This window comes from Leptidea sinapis, chromosome 21 (genome assembly GCF_905404315.1).
Source record: "Leptidea sinapis chromosome 21, ilLepSina1.1, whole genome shotgun sequence".
NCBI lineage: Eukaryota > Metazoa > Arthropoda > Insecta > Lepidoptera > Pieridae > Leptidea > Leptidea sinapis.
This window is the reverse complement of record NC_066285.1, coordinates 10,831,169-10,850,964: the sequence shown is the minus strand read 5'-3', so window position 1 is coordinate 10,850,964 and position 19,796 is coordinate 10,831,169. Positions and strand designations below refer to the sequence as shown.

The 19,796-nt window shown below is 35.6% G+C and overlaps 1 protein-coding gene across 2 annotated transcripts in view; it reads right to left on the bottom strand.

The window, feature by feature from the left end:
• Nucleotides 1-19,796, bottom strand: part of LOC126970618 (eye-specific diacylglycerol kinase) — a 315,315-nt gene that overhangs the window by 42,351 nt on the left and 253,168 nt on the right. For both annotated transcript variants that reach the window (XM_050816663.1, XM_050816662.1), the window contains exons 4-7: nucleotides 8,296-8,388; nucleotides 8,043-8,172; nucleotides 5,155-5,461; nucleotides 1,893-2,061 (exon numbers count right to left, since the gene is read on the bottom strand). In XM_050816663.1, coding sequence (XP_050672620.1) covers nucleotides 1,893-2,061; nucleotides 5,155-5,461; nucleotides 8,043-8,172; nucleotides 8,296-8,388 — 699 coding nt within the window. The remainder of the gene's footprint in view (nucleotides 1-1,892; nucleotides 2,062-5,154; nucleotides 5,462-8,042; nucleotides 8,173-8,295; nucleotides 8,389-19,796) is intronic.

The following is a 19,796-nucleotide window of genomic DNA, read 5'->3' as shown; positions in this document are numbered from 1 at the left end:
TTTGCGTTAGGACTGCCTTGACAGGCTTTGAAAATAAGTCCGTTCTGGAAATTTCCTTAAAGAAATACGGTGTTGATTTAGCTATTATATTATGAAAATAAACAACTTCATTTAGATGAATTGTTATTTTCTTCTCAAATACAACAAAAAGTTTCACTTTTGAAGCTGTTGAATATTTATTTTGGTTTTCGTCTTGAAGCCCAAATAGCATGTTTTGTACTGAATAGACTGAATGTCAGAATGTTTTGTATTTTTATCAAAACCAACTCAAGGAATCAAATATTTACCTGTTTATGTTTGTTGTATATATTTATTTTTTATGACGTAATATGAATTAAATTTAGCCTCCGCAATAAATAAAAAGAATTCTCGACAAAATAAATGTATTTACGCAATGATTTGATAAGAAATTTTGTCACTGCTCGTTCTAGAGGTTTCGTAAATGATGGCGTGTGTTGCGGCCATGTTCTCTAAATATGACCATAATTTGTAGTCGAAGGGGTTCAGATTTGGGCTAAGCGAGGGAAAATCTTCAGGTCTTCTAAGTTACGGAAGGTTGACTGCCAGCCAAGCTTGTTAGGCCTTAGTCCAGACCCTCCACAAGATGGACCAACGATCTGGTCAAGATCGCCGGAATACGTTGGATGAGGGCAGCGCAAGGCCGATCGTCGTTGAAATTGAGGAGGACTTTATCCAGCAGTGGACGTCGTCCGGCTGATGATGACCAGGTGCAGAGACTTGCTTGTTTGACGGAAAAGTACAAGGTCTCACGACAGTCTCTTAATACTTTGGCTGAAGCTTTGTGACTCCTTGATAAGACACCCCCCACCAAACAATGACCTCCGCAGGATGATGACCATGTAGCGATTTTCCGACCATTTGTAAAGCTTCTGTGGAGCTATGAGCGCACAATTTGTCATTTTGCTAGATGTAGTCTTTTCAAATGTGAAAATTTTCAATCGTAAATCAATCAGCGAAAAAGATTCAAGACCCACTCCCGTTAGCCCTAGGGATTGATTTAGGGCATGTCCTGTATACCGACGCGAGACGCGAATCTTCATTTTTGTATCCTCCTACAAACCTCAGTACAAATTTTTTTGTTTCCTTGATGCATATTGTTGAATTATGGCTTAAGAGCATTTAAAGCCTTTTAATTCTTCAAGAACACGTCTCTCCGATCTTTTATGCGAACATACTACCTAGCTTCTGAAGTCTTTTGACTAACCAACGGCTCCATACCTACTTTATACAAGACAATCACTGCAATTCTGTTTTGCCACCCATTCCATACGATGTATAGAAAATAATATTCCACAGTTTTTGTATTTAAATGTATTAACTGTAGGTTACAAATAATAATTTTTCTTCGTCTTTTGTGATTTAATAATATCAATTTGTTAAGAGCTACATAATTCAATATTTAAGTAATAAATTAGGTTGGGTCAGGTCAAGAGGCTTACGAGTATAGCCGCGGATCGACGGGACGGCTTTTCCTTCCATTGCATCCCGTTGAGTGTGTAGCCGAGAAGGGGCGACATACACGTGTGCCTGGATCGCCTAATAGAGAGTTTTTACTCCAAGTTGGTACCCGCGCTTTTGCGAGCAGGCACCAGGGTATCAAATGTGTTGAAAACGCCGTTCCCGTTCTCCAGACTGAACAGTATGGTACCACATGTGAGTATTGATCCTATTCCGTCAGTCAACCCCACCGAAAGACCCCAGACGGAAAAATATCAACAGAGTTTGTATGAAAGGGTTCTGGCCAAGGATCTTTGTAAGGACCGAAATCAATGATAGACGACACTTCAACTTGTTAGTAGAGACTCGAGATCTAGTTGATAGAGAAACATTGATTCGTTTGAAATTTGACTTGTATTTAAGTAGTAACTCACCCCTCCCCATCCCAGTGCTCGGGCCAGGTCATTCCCGGTGCCCAGCGGCAGAACACCCACTGCTGGACGTGCGCCGATCCGATCCAGCACACTCAGAACCCAGCCCACGGTCCCGTCACCTCCGCACGCCAGCACGCGGAGATTTGGTACTTTCCGGAACATCTCCAACCTGATAACATACTCCACATCAGGGAAGTCGATCATTTTATACTTAGATAATTTATGCATCTAGATAGTCTCTTGCTGTTAGACAACCGAACCGACAAAGCAGGTCACAGCTACGTCTTACACTCGCGATTTGTATGACACTTTGTGTTAGTGTACGTGAATTGCTCAAAATCATTGCTTTTGTGCCTGTTTGATATTCGCCATTTTGTGTTAGCCATGTAGCGAGAGTCTGCAGTACTAAACCTAGTGATGACAACCTCAGCAAAAAATCCAAAGATGGTGTGAAACTATTTACAAAATAAATGTGTACTTTATTACGTTAATTCGTGAAGTATAAATAACATGGAAAACGAACGAAATTAATTCAAAATGCAAAAATACTTCAGAGTATTGTACGTTTTTTCATAGCCATTTGTATTATACGTCAAAATTAGTTCTCTGGACGCTCGCCAATGGCGCTTCAAATAGACACAAAAATTTGCTGTCAATTATATGGAACAGCCTGTGCAGTGGTATATATACAGGTGCTCAAAAAAGAGGATACTTCTTTGATCTTATCTTACTCTCTAAGGAATCTAAACCTATGAAATTGAAGTACAAACTAAGACTGATTTTTAAAATTTGTTACAATTATTCTCAATAAAGTAATATGATATTATTAAGTATTCGCTATACTAAAACATCAAACGTCAAACCAAAATTAAATTAACGTCTATCATAGATATAATGTCGATATTATAATGTCGTAAGCAGATTAATTTTAATTTATAATGAAATAATAATGTCTTTTAATAGTCATGTAGATGATATTATAAATGTCAGTCAGAGTAAATATTTATTATTCACTATGTTATCCTCAAGAAATCATTTAAGGGGCTATTTCGATGCTTTTCTTGTTAAGAGTTCAGTGACTTTTAAAAAAAGAATATGTTTTCGCGTCCTTAGGTAACTCATTGTGAATTGTTGGTCTGGATTTCTGATTCTGGAGTTCTGGATTTCAATAATCGCAATTTGTTGTCATTTCGTCTGAAAGGTTATATTATTTAATAATATTACTCTTTACCATTATCTACCGCTACTTTATATATATTAAGAATAACTACATATTAGTATTAAACAAAGTCCTCCGCCACGTCCGTTTGTCTGTCTGTTCGCGATAAAATCAGTACTGCACCTATTTTCATGCTATTTTCACCAATGAATAGCGTGGTTCTCCAGGAAGGTTTTAATATATTATTTGTTAAGTTTGTGTATATATTTATACGCATACATTAACGGTATTTGTTGGAGGTGTCGGAAAATGATTAGCCATCTGGGAGCTTGCAACGAAAACGCTGTCAAAACCCTTTGAGAAGCAAAACATATTGTATGGGGGAAATGTGTATCTTATATAGCTGGTCTACAAAAAGGTTCGCGAAGGTATATATCTATCTCTTTAGGATAACATACTATTTTTTTGGACTACATTATACTTTAGACTACATTATTCCCATATACTTAAATCATATTTTTTTTCTATGGACTGAACAGCGTTTGTCGTGTCAGTTAGAATTTGCTATGATGAAGGGTTTACATGATTTGGTTGTTCACAGTGAGCAGACAGACCTGACATATTTCTTTTTAGTTTGGAATACTTCATAAATCACTGCAGCATTACCCCAGAATAGTATCCCATATGTTACGGTGCTGTCCACATATGCATAATATGCTAAAAGCTAAAATTTAATTTTTCAATTTTTGATCACCGTTTAAACCAATAATTGTGAATGGCATCATAGCTCGATAGAAGACATGAATATTTTATATGAATTCACCACTGTCCCGACCTCCATCTCTCCAAGAGTCTTGTACAGCTTCAAGTGATTCTTCATCAACATCAACACCAGGATGGATTGAGGTCCCGCTGCGTTTTCAGCATGGGAATGCAGTTTAGTCCAATTATTTTTATTTACAATATTTGTAGAGACATATTTTCTATGAGAGAATTTATTGACGCACGGTTTGACAGTTCTGCTGTGAAACAATTTCATTATCATCATCATATTACAACAGGGAGCATATTTTACGAAATAATTCTTGATGTAATGAAATATTATTGACGAATTCATAAAAAACAGTATATATTTTATTTATTATGTACAGAACACTGTCTGTCAGGTCAGCTAGTAGTTTTATCCATGAGAGTGTGTGTTTTTGTAAGCAAATTTCATAATGCATGTTTAATTAAGATTAATTATAGATTATTATAATTTAAACGCTGCATGAGTTTGTTAAGCGTTAATGTAGTTTTCATATTATGTTTATGGATTTTATTTAATAAATATGGCAGTACTATCGGCTGCAAAATACACGCCATATCAATGAGGAGGTATTCGTTGCACGCCCTTCGTACCTATTGATTCTCTGCTGGGATTAATAGAATGGTGAGAGATTTCTAATCTGAGTTGAAACTGTACCTTGAGCTGCTTTGGAGAATTGAATACACATGTGGAATACCCTCTGAATAATGGAACTCTGTGAGTATCGATGTTTTGTATGCCATTTTACTTAATATACAACATCAGCAAAAGCACCTGTGGCAGCTTCCTTTGCATAGGATGCCGGCTAGAATATGGGTACAACAACGGCGCCTATTTCTGCTGTGAAGCAGTAATGTGTAAGCATTATTGTGTTTCGGTCTAAAGGGCGCCGTAGCTAGTGAAATTGCTGGGCAAATGAGACTTAACATCTTATGTCTCAAGGTGACGAGCGCAATTGTGGTGCCGCTCACATTTTTTTTTGGTTTTGCAAGAATTTTGTGCGGCAATGCATTGTTACGGGCAGGGCGTATCTATTACCATTCCTGCCCGTCTCGTCTCTTATGGTCATAAAATTAAACCAAGATTGTCCACCATAGATATTAGGTTAAATATTCCTGATTCACCAAAGGTTCTATTATAAAATAATATAACATGCCTACGGAAGCACTGGAGATGCCATATATATGATACCGATGATAAAGGAGCCCTTAGCACAGGATGCCGATACTGTATTATTCAGCCAATACTTATTAAAATTAACATTACACAGGTAATAAAACTATGTATTGAATTACCCCGGGCCCGGTCCTCCTTGAGTAAGATCGAAAACTTGTCGCGGATTGAGCAGCCATTGAAACTTCTGCAGCAACTTCACACCCTGGTTACCTCCACTCTTCGGATTGATAAATACAAGGACTGGTCGGACGTTAGCCGTAGGCAGCGGCTTTATAACAAATGGCCTTTGCTCTCCTTTCGAATCTTTCCCTTTCTTCTTTGCAGCGTTCTTCTTCTTTGGCGACTTTCTTAACGACGACTTGAAACTCCCTTTTCTTGGTAGTTTTACAATCCATGACGGTGGCACAATTATATTAGATTGAACACCTAAAATAAAAACAAAGATTATTAAGACTTTCGTGAGACATTGTTAACTTATTTAGTAATACGGCCTTACTAGCGGTGTGGGTACCGACTTGGATAGCTTTAGACAATAAACTTTGTGTCTCGCAAGCTGATGGAGGCCGACCTAATTTTTATAGAGACAAGGGTTTGGCTCTGCCACCTACTTGAAAACCCATGTTATTAAACGTATCTTGCACCCATAGTGCCGATGCCCACGTAGTGGACATTGTGAGTTCATTTTGTGCACCCCTGAACACCAATAGAGTCAGTGATACCGTGCTCGTCATCACCATCGGGGCCCCCGGCCTGTCCAGCCGCGCACTACGAACACAAGTCCGCAAGAAGAGACGGGACGTTATCTAAAACCCACTATACTCACCCTGATGAAGGACCTCCGAATGGTCCGAAACTAGTCGGTACTCACACCGATAAATCGTGAATGAAGCCATATTAAAAAAAAAACAAAGATGTTTATTACATTACTGCTTAAATAAGGTACCAATAAGAACGAATTATTTTTTAAGAGACAAGGTTAACTAGAATTCTTAATGGCTTCGCAAGGACTTGTTTGATTTCTGCTTATAGACTGGTCCTTATCAAACATGTATATCTCGACGAGTTTTTATCTAAATTTTAAATGAAATAAATGCGACTAATGTAGTACAATATTTTTAAAGACATTTTAATTTTAATGTGTTGTTATGTTTGCTTTAACTAAATGAGAATTATGTTAAATAATGACGAAAATATGTTAAACACAAATTAAATGTTTTTACGTATCTTTTTTATATTGAAATTGAGGACAAACGAGCGTACGGGTCACCTGATGTTAAGTGATCACAGCCGCCATCATTGTCTAGCAACACCAGAGAAATAATTACATAAGTGTTGCCGGATTTTTAAAGAGGTATAAGCGCTTTTTTGATGGAACATGTCGCCTCGTCCTGGTAACATTACAAAGAAGCAAGGAATTTGAAATTGAAAAGCACACTGTGGAGGAACGCCACACATCCAGATGGTGGGAATGATGTCGTATGTGTGGCGTGTCATGGGAAGGTGAAATTCGGCGGCAGGAATCAGGTTAAACAGCTCTTCAGAACACTCCCCGTGATAAATGCGGTGGAAGACATACAATTAAGCGACGTCACTATACAACGCCAAGTGACCTAGGCGTTCACAGAGCACTGGATCCCCGACAATTCAAGCAGCTCTGCCTTGCACGTGGTCATTTGGTTCGAGCTGATACGCCACAGGGCAAGGTGAGGGAGACCAGAGGACCAGAGGGCGAGGAAGGTCGCCCACGCGATGGGCCTTCTGCTGTGGGTGGTCTATTCAACGAGCGACCAGACAGTCGGCCAGCAGGCAGTTTAAGTGGAAAATGTTGGTGGGGTGAATCTTCATCATCTGCCCCAAGCGATGTAACTTCGTGATGACCACGACCACTCTGCTAAGCGTGTCACGAAGAAGATACGACGCGGTGCGCCAGACCAGAGACGACAGCATTACTCCATACCGTCTTGTAACACTGGAGGAATCACAAGAGCGGAACCAACCTTATAAAGTGTCAAATAATTGTACATTTGAATTCGAAAACCTTATGACGACTGAAACATGCTGCCCATTCCATTGCAGTGCCGCTCAGAATTCTCTTCTTCTTTGCACCTGTGCTGGCTCTTTTGCACAGGATGCCGGCTAGATTGTGAGTACCATAACGGCGACTATTTCTGCCGTGAAGCAGTAATATGTAAACATTACTGTGTTTCGGTCTGAAGGGCGTCGTAGCTAATGAAATTACTGGGCAAATGAATCTTAACATCTTATGTCTCGAGGTGACGAGCGCAATTGTAGTGCCACTCAGAATTTTTGGGTTTTTCAAGAATGCTGAGTGGCACTGCATTGTAATGGATAGGGCGTATCAATTATCATTAGGTGAACGTACTGCTCGTCTCGTTCCTTATTTTCATAAAAAAAACACACAAGTGTTTATTTTGATAGATTAGATACTCTGTGTATAATGCCATCTTAATGGCAATATTTCGTCTAATCTTGATGGTCAGTGAACGTTAGAGGGCTCTCAGATCAAAGATCTCATCAGTATTGCATGTTCCTGACATACGGCCGTCCCCAATATGCTATCTACAGGTATAAATTACTACATTCTACTGTCAGTAATTAGCTGACAATAATCTGAAGCTGTCCCAATATACCCGATAAGTCATTCTTATCGCCCTATATTCGGACGCGTGAATTGCAATTTCCATACAAACTTCTATCGCTGGTAAGCTATACGTCGTCTCATAGACAGACACTGTGTACGCATAAGATGAGTTATCATCGATAAGTTTATTGGGACAGAAAAGTCAACGATAGTTACGATTTTAATCTCAAGTAAGGCATAGACGAAATATTGGGAACGGCCGATAGTAAGTGAGTTTTGAAACGAATGCAGTCCCCGACCCAAACTGGCGTCAGCATTGACCGTCAAGATAAGACCAGTTACAGACTGATGGAAATTGCGATGAGAATTCCTTAACGATTATTTAATTTAGAATAGATACAATACCTAAAGAGCATTCTTCTCCTATCCTTTGTATGTTGAAGCAGCTTTCCTTATTATGATAGCCGTCCTTACACCAAGAGCAACTTAGCGCAACAATCTCTTTCGAGCTAAACGATATTTTCGCTTGAAGTGACTGTAAAGGAACATAGAGTTTAACATTTGCTTTCACTCTCGTAATAAGCTATTAAATCATGTGACAAACTAAAGCAACAAAGAACTGAGTAAATATATAATAGCGTCTAGCAATAATACGCACAGCATCTCCTATATTTTGATCGTTAACTTCTACCGCCTTTTCTACAGAACCTTTCGAAGATATGCACCAACCACAGCATCCGCGCCGCAAGGACTGTGACAGACAACCATGCAATGCAACACACATGCAAACATGTTAAATACACGCAACACAAATTATATTAAAGCAATTAAAATAACACGTGTGCAACTTTGTATAAACACATTATTTGAATTGTTTGATGTTATCATTACGGACTAGTAAAAAAATAAGGACTCCGTGTCACCTTACATAACAGTATAGCAGCAAAATAAGCCGATTAACGTGTAAATACATAGCCCTACGCATACACTTATACTAATACAAGCCGATCGGCCGCCATTATGAGATTTGCCATCGTCTGTGACAGATCAATTTGCGTCGCAATAAAATATTTTAAAAATGTCGTTATGCGTTGTGATAAAGTTTAAAAACAATAATATAAAAGTATTTGTGGATATATAATTATTTAAGGAAGAAAAAATTGTGTAACTGGTATACTCCGTAACCGCACACACACTAGCATAAAGTTGCTTCAATTACTAATATCACGGCTCGGAGTCCTTCTTTTTTTTCTAGTCAGTGGTTATCATTGATAATTTACGTGATAAACACAACAATATATATATAAGTGATATTATTATTTTATACATATGACCAATGCTAGTGGCATTTAACCATTTTATTCAGCCTAGTGAAACTCTCTAAGAAAAAAGCTCTAGAGGCTAGGAGAATCATGTGTATATGAAAAAGTGTCCGTCAAAATTATGTTAGGGTGGCGCTACAGTAGCATCATAGTAGATCTTAAAAGAAGCGCCAAATTTAAAATAATACTATTCATTCTAGGAGCACGTTTCCCTATAATAATTCTTTATGGTTATATTTACTACATTATTTTGTACAACATAAGTTGTTGAAATTTTCACTATTAAACTTCGGTTGACAATAATATAAAATTTTTTAACTCGGCATACTTCAATTCGTTTCCAATTGCTACATTCACCATACTTCAAACCATACCCTATGCCTACACCAGCGCCATTGTGGAAGCTTTTTGAACTGTTATTTACTACATAAGCTAGACACTTTTTCAACTTTTCTACCTCAAGAGATGATACTCCTTACCTCTACCCTCCATAGTGCAGTTATTGATCGATTGAGAAATGACAGCTATAATCTTGTAAAAAATGATACCCGAAAAACATTTTACGCAGCTTTTCGCTTTCAAACTTAGCCGGATTATACTTCGTCGCTATATAATTATAATTACAATTTCAAATTTATGACAAATCACTGCATGTTTCATACTAAACTAAATTTTAATTTTTACTAAGGTATTCCCCCGCCTCTTATTACGCAGTATTTACATCCTCTTTGTTTAATTGACAGTAATACGGCGCGTCACTCCGAGTGAATGCCCTAGAGTAAGCAAGTGCAAGACATGAGTACTTCTTCTGTCTTACTAAATTGTTTATGCCACGAGCTTTGGCGACATCTATATTAAAACACAAAAACGACACAAAAGCAATCACAGCGATTTATATTCCGTTTATCAAAGCAACAAAAACAGTTGGAATACAGCGGGATGTATATGTAAATAAATGTTTATGGAACAATTTATAACAGAGCTTGGAATAAAAGAGAAACTTATAATTGTAGCACAGATAAACAAAACAGTCGAGAACATTCCCCTAACGTGAGGTTTGAATGCAACGCAACCTCCTTTTAATATACATCAGCTTTCATAGACAATATGGTAATATATCATTAAAAATGTAGTCTCAACTCGCTTCGGGGAAGATCTGTGAGTCATAACGTGGCGGGAATGCAAATACAAAGTATATTTATTTTTTATATTGTAAAAAAGAAGACAATTGAGAGTCTGACTCGCGATTTTTTATGTGCTGTGTGCAAGGGTCACCAGATGGTATTTGATCCCTACGGCCCATAATCTCTCGTAACACTAGAGGAATCACAAATTAAGCCTTACTGGCCTTATAAAGAGTCGAATAAATAAATAAAAATCAAGAGATCTATTACCAAAATCGAAAGCCGAAGTTTCGGTCCGAAACGAAAGAACTTCGGCTCCGAATAGTGCCGACGGATTTCGTTTTTGAACCATTGACATAATAAAAAAAATTGCAGTTTTAGTTACGATCATAATAATGTCATACAACGAAAAAGTAAATTTCAAGTCAATTTGGGAATAATTAAAACGAAAGGCAAAATAGCTAATCGCGAACTTCGTTACGATCTTCGGATCTGAAACACTTTCGTAATAGGAAAATGTACGATCCGTCAACCGAAACTTCGTATTTCAATTTTGGTAATAGGGCTCCAGAAAACAAGTTGTCATGTAGGTTCGAACCGTGGGCGCCGTTGTTAGAGTCATAGTTTAAATTTAACGGTATAGTTATACGGTCTTATAAAGAAACTTGTCATAATAACTTTATACCTGAGAATAAACCAAGAATATGAAAAACATTTACAAATAAACACAGACAAGTTTTTGATTGCAAGACTTTGTTGGCAAGGCTGCTTGACATTCGGAAAGCTTCAAAATAATTATCATAGTATTGACAGTGTTGTCAACGGTATAGTAAACTTTTTGCGTATTCTTGGTTTATTCTCAGGTATAACTTTATGCCCAGTTTATTTGTAAGGCTGATAGTGTATAGTAAATAATAACATAGAATGAGGGAAGAATAGAAGACACTATAGATGTATTCCATCATATTTTATATGCCATTAGTTCTAAAGTTACCTAAGCCACATTTTGTGTTTTGTGACTTGCCTGAGATTTATAGACCATTTGTTATGAAAATAAGGGAGAGAGCACGACGTTCAGCTGATGGTAATTGATATGCCCTGCCCATAAACAATGCAGTGCCGCTCAGGATTCTTGAAAAACCCAAAAATTCTGAGCAGCTCTACAATTGCGCTCGTCACCTTGAGACATAAGATGTTAAGTCTCATTTGCCCAGTAATTTCACGACGGTGCCCTTCAGACCGAAATACACTGATGTTTACACATTAGTGCTTCACGGCAAAAATTGTATTTGTATGCATGTTTGTAACTGACTCCTTTAGACGCGATTTTGACCCACTTTGAACGGCCAGATTTTATTCCAACTTTGTAGATTTATCGAGGACCGATGACAATATTCAAATTATTGATAAGAGTCCATTATTCAATTTGCAAGATTATCAAGATTTTTGTCAATTTATATAATTTTTATCTATAGTCGATAAGGCAGGAATTGATGTTAAAGTACTTAATAGTTTAACTAAAAAATGAAAAATAAATAATAGTGTAAAAAAACTCGCTTTATATAAAATTCAACTAAAAAATAAGCTTTTAATATATTATTAAAATAATAATTCTCCTACACCCCACGCTTTTTTATAATGAAATATATTTTTTTACTCTATTTTCAATTTAAATTTTTTTTCTATTTTTTAGTTGAATTTTATATAAAGCGTGTTCTTTAGTTTTTTTAAACTATTATTTATCATCATACTTTTAGAAGTAGATACTCCAGCACTTACAAAAACAGAAATATATAAAAAAGCTTAATGTTATTCGAAAATATTTTGATATAGGGTTAAAATCTAAGGAGAAAAGAGTCGGGAACGTTTGTATGGCACAAAGGCCGATAATGTTACCTCTAAGTGAAAACACAGTGAACTAAGGTTAGAGTGAGAATGAGAAAATGGATACGACACGCGAATAATATGATAAAAGCTACATTTATGCACGAGTTTGATACACTAAAACGGCCTTACAAATAAAATTGATATAAAGTTATACCTGAGCATATACAAAATCTTGACTATACCGCTGAGAACAATGTCAATACAATGATAATTTTGAAGTTTCCCGAACGGGCAGCCTTGCAAATAAACGCGGGAAACGTTATAAGCCAATCATAGGCAAAATGTCTATTTGTAAACATTTTGCATATTCTTGGTTTATTCACAGTTATAAATTTATACCAAGTTTATTTGTAAGGCTGTTAATGTATAGTATATAAAGCAATATAAATAAAATTAAAATTTTTGATATAAAAAAAAAGATGACTACCGATTCTCAGACCTACCAAATATATCGTACTACAATATATATTCGATTGCCATCTTGCAACTCTATTGCGGATCTGTGGATGTAACAGAATAATATAAAAATCGCGATACAAAAATAGGTGTAGATCGTAGAAGGGCGAAAATTTGAAGTTGTTGGTATTTTTAATGCTGAATCATAATAAAATAAAATTGCCAAAAAAATATTTAGCGGTGGGTTATTTAGGGTGATGCTGATAGCATCAATAGATGATGTTGGCCGTTTCTCAGACTTACCTGATATACACACAAATTTTCAAACAAATTGGCTTAGCCGTTTCGGAGGTGTTTGGTAACAAACACCGGGACACGAGAATTCTATATGTATAACAAGATATACTACAGATACGTTCACAGCACCGGCATTGTATGACACGTTGCGTAGATAGTATTTTTAACTTCCCGCTAAGAAAATTTAAAATGTTATCTGTTTGCGTTTTGAGCGTTTGGAGTTCCTAGAAAGCTTCTCTGTCTAGACCCGCGAGGTTGCCACTATGTCTGTATGTATGTATGTGTGTGTGTGTAAACCTGCTATAACTTTTGAATGGTTTGACCGATTCCATCGCGGCGGCGCCATTCGAAAGGGCTTGATCAAACTTAGATTTTAAAACGGCTTCACCGATCGATTCCAAAAACTAATCAGCTCTAAACCCTAAAAAACCACGTCAATCGCGGCTAATCCGGAGAAAACCGGTTGATTCGTTCGAGAGATATCGTGAACGAAAGGAAACCGAAAGTGTTTTTTCGGATTGATTCCGAAATTCCTAGTTCGATTAATTCAAACTTGGGATCCTTTCTTTTCTCTTTTGATCTTTTTAAGCTCAAAAACGACGAATCAGATAAATTTAAGCGCTTAGCTAGAAGTTGCACGGACGGGCTTTAGGTCAACTGTTTTCCCATTTTTTTATATGACAATAAGAGACGAGACAAGCAGGACGTTCAGCTACTGGTAAACACAGGATTCTTGAAATACCCAAAAAATCTCACCTTGAGACATATTATTTCCAGTAGCTACGGCGCCCTTCAGACATATACAGAATACATAAACGATATAGCAGTGTATAGTCCGGTCAATCTAGACCAAAAAATAAGAGAGTGAAGGTAGATTAAATCCCAACAAAGTGAAAATCAGTAAAATTGTTCAAAACATAACGCACGTTTCCACGCGCCCTATGAGGTAGTGTACTTAGCACGTTTTATAACTTTTTGAATCGTTATTACGAAGTTCATACGAAGGCGTCTATTTCTGCCCTGAAGCAGTAATGTGTAAGCATTATTGTGTTTCGGTCTAAAGTGCGCCGTAGCTAGTGAAATTACTGGGCAAACGAGACATAACATCTTATGTCTCAAGGTGACGAGTGCAATTGTAGCGCCAAGGCTCAGAAAAAAAATTTCCTCTGAATATTTTGAATATAGAGAATATCCCTACTAATATTATAAATGTGAATGTAAGTTTGTTTGTTACGCTTTTACGCCGGAGCTACTGAACCGATTTGAAGAAATTTTGTACAGCGATAGACTAGAGCTTGGGAAAGGACATTGCTTACATTTTATCCCAGAAAAATTAATGGTTCCAGCGGGATGAAAAACTGAAATTCACGTCGATGAGCTATTACTATTACAATAGTAGTTTTAGTTTGCCATTGCAATCTTCATCGAAATAAGATTTATATATATTATATAAATCTATATAGTTTATGGTTGGGAACGGGACCGAAAACGGGAACCGGAACTGGAATAGAACATGAGATAATGTTAAATTCTAAACTTACTAATTATTTCTAAAATCCCTTTATCTACGTGGACAAAGTCGCGGGCATCAGCTAGTACTAAATTTGTGAAATAGTTGAGAAAACGCACTACCTAACTAAATAATAAATAGTGAAATAATTCAATATTTGATTAATTAAAGGGACTTAACATAGGGCGGGTTAAGGTTAGTTTTGCGCGCCCGTGTCCGTATGTTCCTACATACAAATGAGATTTCAAAACGGTTTATGCATAGAGTTCACAGAGTAACAAGGGTCAAATGAAAAATGTTATGAGTTAATTAATATACGGAACAGAATCAGGTTGGATTATTTATGCAGAATTTATATTTGTTTACAGTGAAACCTTAGACCAAAGAGGATGTAAATACTACGTAATGAGAGACGGGACTGCCAAAGTAAAAATTGAATTTTACTTTAGTATGAAACCTGCAGTCAATTTACATAAGTTTGAAATAGTCGTAATTACAGTATGGCGATTAGCGACGAAGTAATGTAAGAAATCCGGCTAAGTTTGAAAGCAAACAGTTGATTAAAACGTAGTGGATTTCGGCTATCTCCGTTTTTTACTAGATTATAGCCGTCATTTGTTAAATTTTTTGTCTGTAATGATCACAGACCTCTATTAAATATCACTGGTCTGGCGGCTGTCAAAGTACTTTTGTGCCTGTTTCATATGCACCATTTTGGCGCTGTTGGCCATGTAGCGAGAGTCTGCGGTACTAAAACTAGTGTTGACAACCTAGTGGATAACATAGATGGTTGGAAACCTTTTTCAAAAAAAAAAAAATGTGTATTTTATGACATTGATTCTTGAAGTATAAATAACACGGAAAACGAACGAATTTAATTCAAAATGTAAAAATACTTCAGATTAATGTACGTTCCTTCGCAGCCGTTTGTATTATACATAAAAATTAGTTCTCTGGAAGCTCGCGAGTGGCGCTTCAAATAGGCACAAAAAAATTGCTGTCAAACATATGGAACCTGTCCAGTGGTATTTATACAGGTCAGTGGTAATGAACCATTAACGTCAGTTAGTGTAAGGTTCCTCTCCGAATAGTGCAAGATTATATTATTTATTTTGTTCGATTAATGTTAAATAACAAAAGGTTGAGAAACGAAAAGGAGTATTTAAAAAGCTGTAAGAAAAATTAAAAATTACAGGAAGTATTTAGATTTTCATTACCTAATCTTGTTTGAACAAATCATAGGCCAACCTGTTACATAATATACCATGTCGTAGTAAATTATTTCATATATTGAATATTTTATATTCTACTTAATATGCTTTGTTATTTTGCAAGCGCTTTTAATATAATAACCTAGATCCTAAATAATCATTTAGAGCATAATTTAAAGAAATTAACTTCTTGACTGTTGCCTATCAATATATTCTTGGCAATGTTATGCATGTACTTAGATACATAAGTGAATTTGCTAGAAACTGTCATTATCATAATGTAAGCACCAGGAACAAACATAAACTTATAATGCCTACTACTCCGCTAAGTCGAGTTAGTAAGTCTTTTGTTGGTCGATATATGCTTTAACAACAAGATCCCAGAAAATGTTAAAAAAGAAATGTATTACGGCATTCAAAAGAATTGTTAAAAATCGTTTGTGTGGTACAGGTTACTATCACTTATATGCCTTTCTTAATGATACCATAGGTCGGGAATGGAGCGACTGCCCTCAGGCTATTAAATAATAAGTTTAATTGTGGGATATTACTTTGTAACCATATTTTTTATGAAATGAAAAAAAAAAGAAGCCCGCTGAGTTTGTTGCGCCCGTTCTTCTCAGGTATACTTACTGAGGTATACTTTTTGCATTCCAAAGTGGTACTTTGAATAAAAATATTTGAATTTGAAAAAATATGTTGGAAAGACGTGGATGGTCTAAACAAAAAAATTCTATGATTAGATGACGAAACAAAAAAATCATTCATCACTTTATTATGCCGTTGAATATTATTAAATCCAGTTTCGATCAGTATTCGTTGCCAAGGGCAAACGAATGCTGTAAAGTGCTTTAAATAAAATAATAAATATTTATTGCCATTTTAGCCGATGAACGTAGATTATTTCAATTTGTAATATTATTGAAAATAAAATTAAATATTTATAATTTGGAGCACATTGCGTGAAACACTTTAATGAATATTAATTCAGATTAATACGGGTCGAATGTTATTACAATAACGCGCGATAAATTATAACTAATATTGATACGTGAAGCGTAAATTTCCCACTACTTTATCAGTTGTTTAATCCGGCAGTGTGAAATTATTAATATTGAAAAAACAAACTTTTTAGAAATACATTTCACTCATTGTTAAAGTTATATATACTTCGATCATTAATACGCCTAGATAGACTATGACAGATGTGAAAACGTCGAAAAAAATTGAGTTTTGAGGGAAACTTAATTCTTTTGTGAAAAGAAATTCACGAACAATAACACAAAGTGTCATACAAATCGCGAGTGTAAGACGTAGCTTGTCACGCACACTAAAGTATTAAACCTGGCCTGTTTTTATCGGTAATCTAGCAGAAAGAGACTCTATCTAGACGTATAAATTAAACACTCACGGCCTTATAAATAAACTTGGTATTAAGTTATACGCGAGAATAAACCAAGAATATGCAAAAAGTTTTCAATTAGACATTTTACTTATGATTGGTTTCCCGCGTTTATTTGCAAGGCTGTTTGACGTTCGGAAAACTTCAGAATTAACTTTGTATTGACAGTGTTGTCAGCGATACAGTCAATTTCATATGCTTGGTTTATTCTCAGTTTACCAATGGGAGGCTTCTTTGCAGATTATGGATACCACAATGGTGCCTATTTCTGCCGTGAATCAGAAATGTGTAAACATTACTGTGTTTGGTCTGAAGGGTGCCGTAGCTAGTAAATTACTGGGCAAATGAGGCATTTTTGGGTTTCTCAAGAATCCTGAGCGGCACTGCATTGTAATGGGTATGGCGTATCAATCACCATCAGCTGAAAGTCCTGCTCGTCTCGTTCCTTATTTTCATAAAAAAAAAGCTATAACTTTATATGTCTAGTTTATCTGTAAGGCCGTTGAAAAAGTATAGAATAACAGATTGTTTTTGTATATAGAGTAAAATCACAAAATTATAAAGCGCTGCGGAATTGGCTTCCAAGCAACGCACCTTTCATAGTAATTAACTAATTACGGTTCTCATAAGGGTCAGCGGCATTTAATCGTATTTACATATCGTCATACGAGCGTGGATATTGCGGCATTTGCATCATAATAACTTCGTTAGGTCGAACCACACAATATACTAGAACACAATATTAGTACAGTAGAATAGAATAATGCAATAAATCATTATTAACATTTAAATCATCATTATAACAATTTCAAGGGCCTTCTCTTAAAAATTCATTTTTTTAAGTGAAAACTTCCTTAGCATCGTTGTGATTTGAAAGTTGATGAAACGAAAAAGCGAGACAGTAAAAAGAGACAGAGACAAATTCATAACATATTTTTAATACTTTGACCTTATATTGATCTTGTACGGGATCAAGCGAATACCTGACCAATGAGAAATTAGTAGCCCGCGCCCGTTCACCTCAATTGGTTGATTGAATTGTTTGTATTGCGATTACATAGGTATTAGGAGTCCACTGAGTTAGAATCCTGGTTCCAGAAAAAATATAAACGACTTAATCAGAAGATGAATTAGTTGGTATAAAGATTAAGTGAGCCTTTTTACGTTAATTTTAATCAAAATTTATAAATGGCAAGAGAAGCCCTAAATAAATTGGAAAGAAAATAACTGCAAAGAATCTTTGAACTTTGTTTTTCATAGCCGCTTGCATGATACCACAACATTCATTAATTGATTGATTAAAATCGAAATAAAAGCATAAATTAAATTCTCTATTTTCTATCACTACTTAAAGGTTAAGCAAACATATTTTGTCCATTCTGATAATTAATTTAGAAATGATCTTTATAAGCTAACGTGTAATTTTATTATTGGCAAAATCAAATAAACTATTCAATTAGGCTCAAAATAAGCGCTTTTGAATCGTCCAATATAAATATTTGTTTTAAATTACTGAATCTACCACATGTTCGGAAAAAGTAGAGCTCGTGAGAAGAACATACAAGGAACTCAACAGCCTATCTTTTCAACCAATAGAGTATTTTACATTGGCCGTAGGTATACAGAACAATTTAGTATAATTAAAATTCAAATATTTTGATACAAAATAGGACATAAAATCACTTATAGAAAGTCTTATATTACCACCCGTTCCAAAAGGTATACCCCAGACCTGAGAACAACGGGCGCAACAAACTCAGCGAGCTTATTTTTGACATAAAATATGGTTACAATGTTACATCGTACAATTATTTATTATTATTTATAGCCTGTGGGCCGTCGCTCTATTAATCACTGGTATCATTAAGAAAATCATTCATGCTATAGTAAACTTTACCACACAAACGTTTTTTAACAATTCTTTTGAATTTCGTAATACATTAGTTTAGAATATTATCTGGGATCTTGTTGTAAAAGCATGTACAACGCCCCAAAAAAGACTTACTAACTCGATTTAGCCAAGTAGTAGGCATTATATGTTTATGTTTGTTCCTGGTGTTAACATTATGGTCATGACAGTTTTTACCAAAATGCATTTATGTGCCATAAGAATATATTGAGAGGAAACAGTCAAGATGTTTATTTCTTTAAAATTTTCTCTCAATGATTCTTTAGGATCTAGGTTGTAAATAGCGCGAAAAGCCCTCTTCTGCAGCACAAAGATGGTATTAATATTGGCAGAATCGCCCCATAGCAATATACCATAGTACATAATCAAAAAGTGTAGTCGGTAAGTTTTCAACCAATATACGAGTTGTTACATTTAGTAGTTGCAATAAATGTAAAATTTATAAGCTACAACGCATTGTTAAAGTTATTATTCCTCAGCATGATAGCAATCTTATTTGAATACGTTCTCTTGAGACTAAAAAGTGCTTTATATGCAAAGAGTCCGAACACACTTCAAAATCCTCAAAACAATTGTAACGTCAAATTGGGGATTGCCAGCTGAACTTCTCAGACTAAGTGTAATTTTATTTCAAGTACTAGATCCTTTTCTTAGAAATCAGGAATCTATACTAATATTATAAAGCTGCAGTGTTTGTTTGTTTGTTTGTTTGTTTGTTTGTTTGTTTGTTTGTTTGAACGCGCTAATCTCTGGTACTACTGGTCCGATTTGAATGATTCTTTAAGTGTTGGGTAGTCCATTTATCGAGGAAGGCTATAGGCTATGTTCTTTTTCAAAATTAGGGATCCGTAATAAAATTGCTATTTTGTAACACAAAATCGAAAACCTATTTTTGCGTGCGCTGCAAAAACTATTGACAATAGAACAAAATGATGTACAGGCTATAATATAGGCAATATTTTATTACTTATAAACTATCGCGTGAATTATACTTTATATGGCAAAACAACGTTTGCCGGATCAGCTAGTATTAAATAACATTCCTTTTTCAAATTTCACGTTCTTATTGCGATACTTAGATAATTTATACGTCTAGATAGA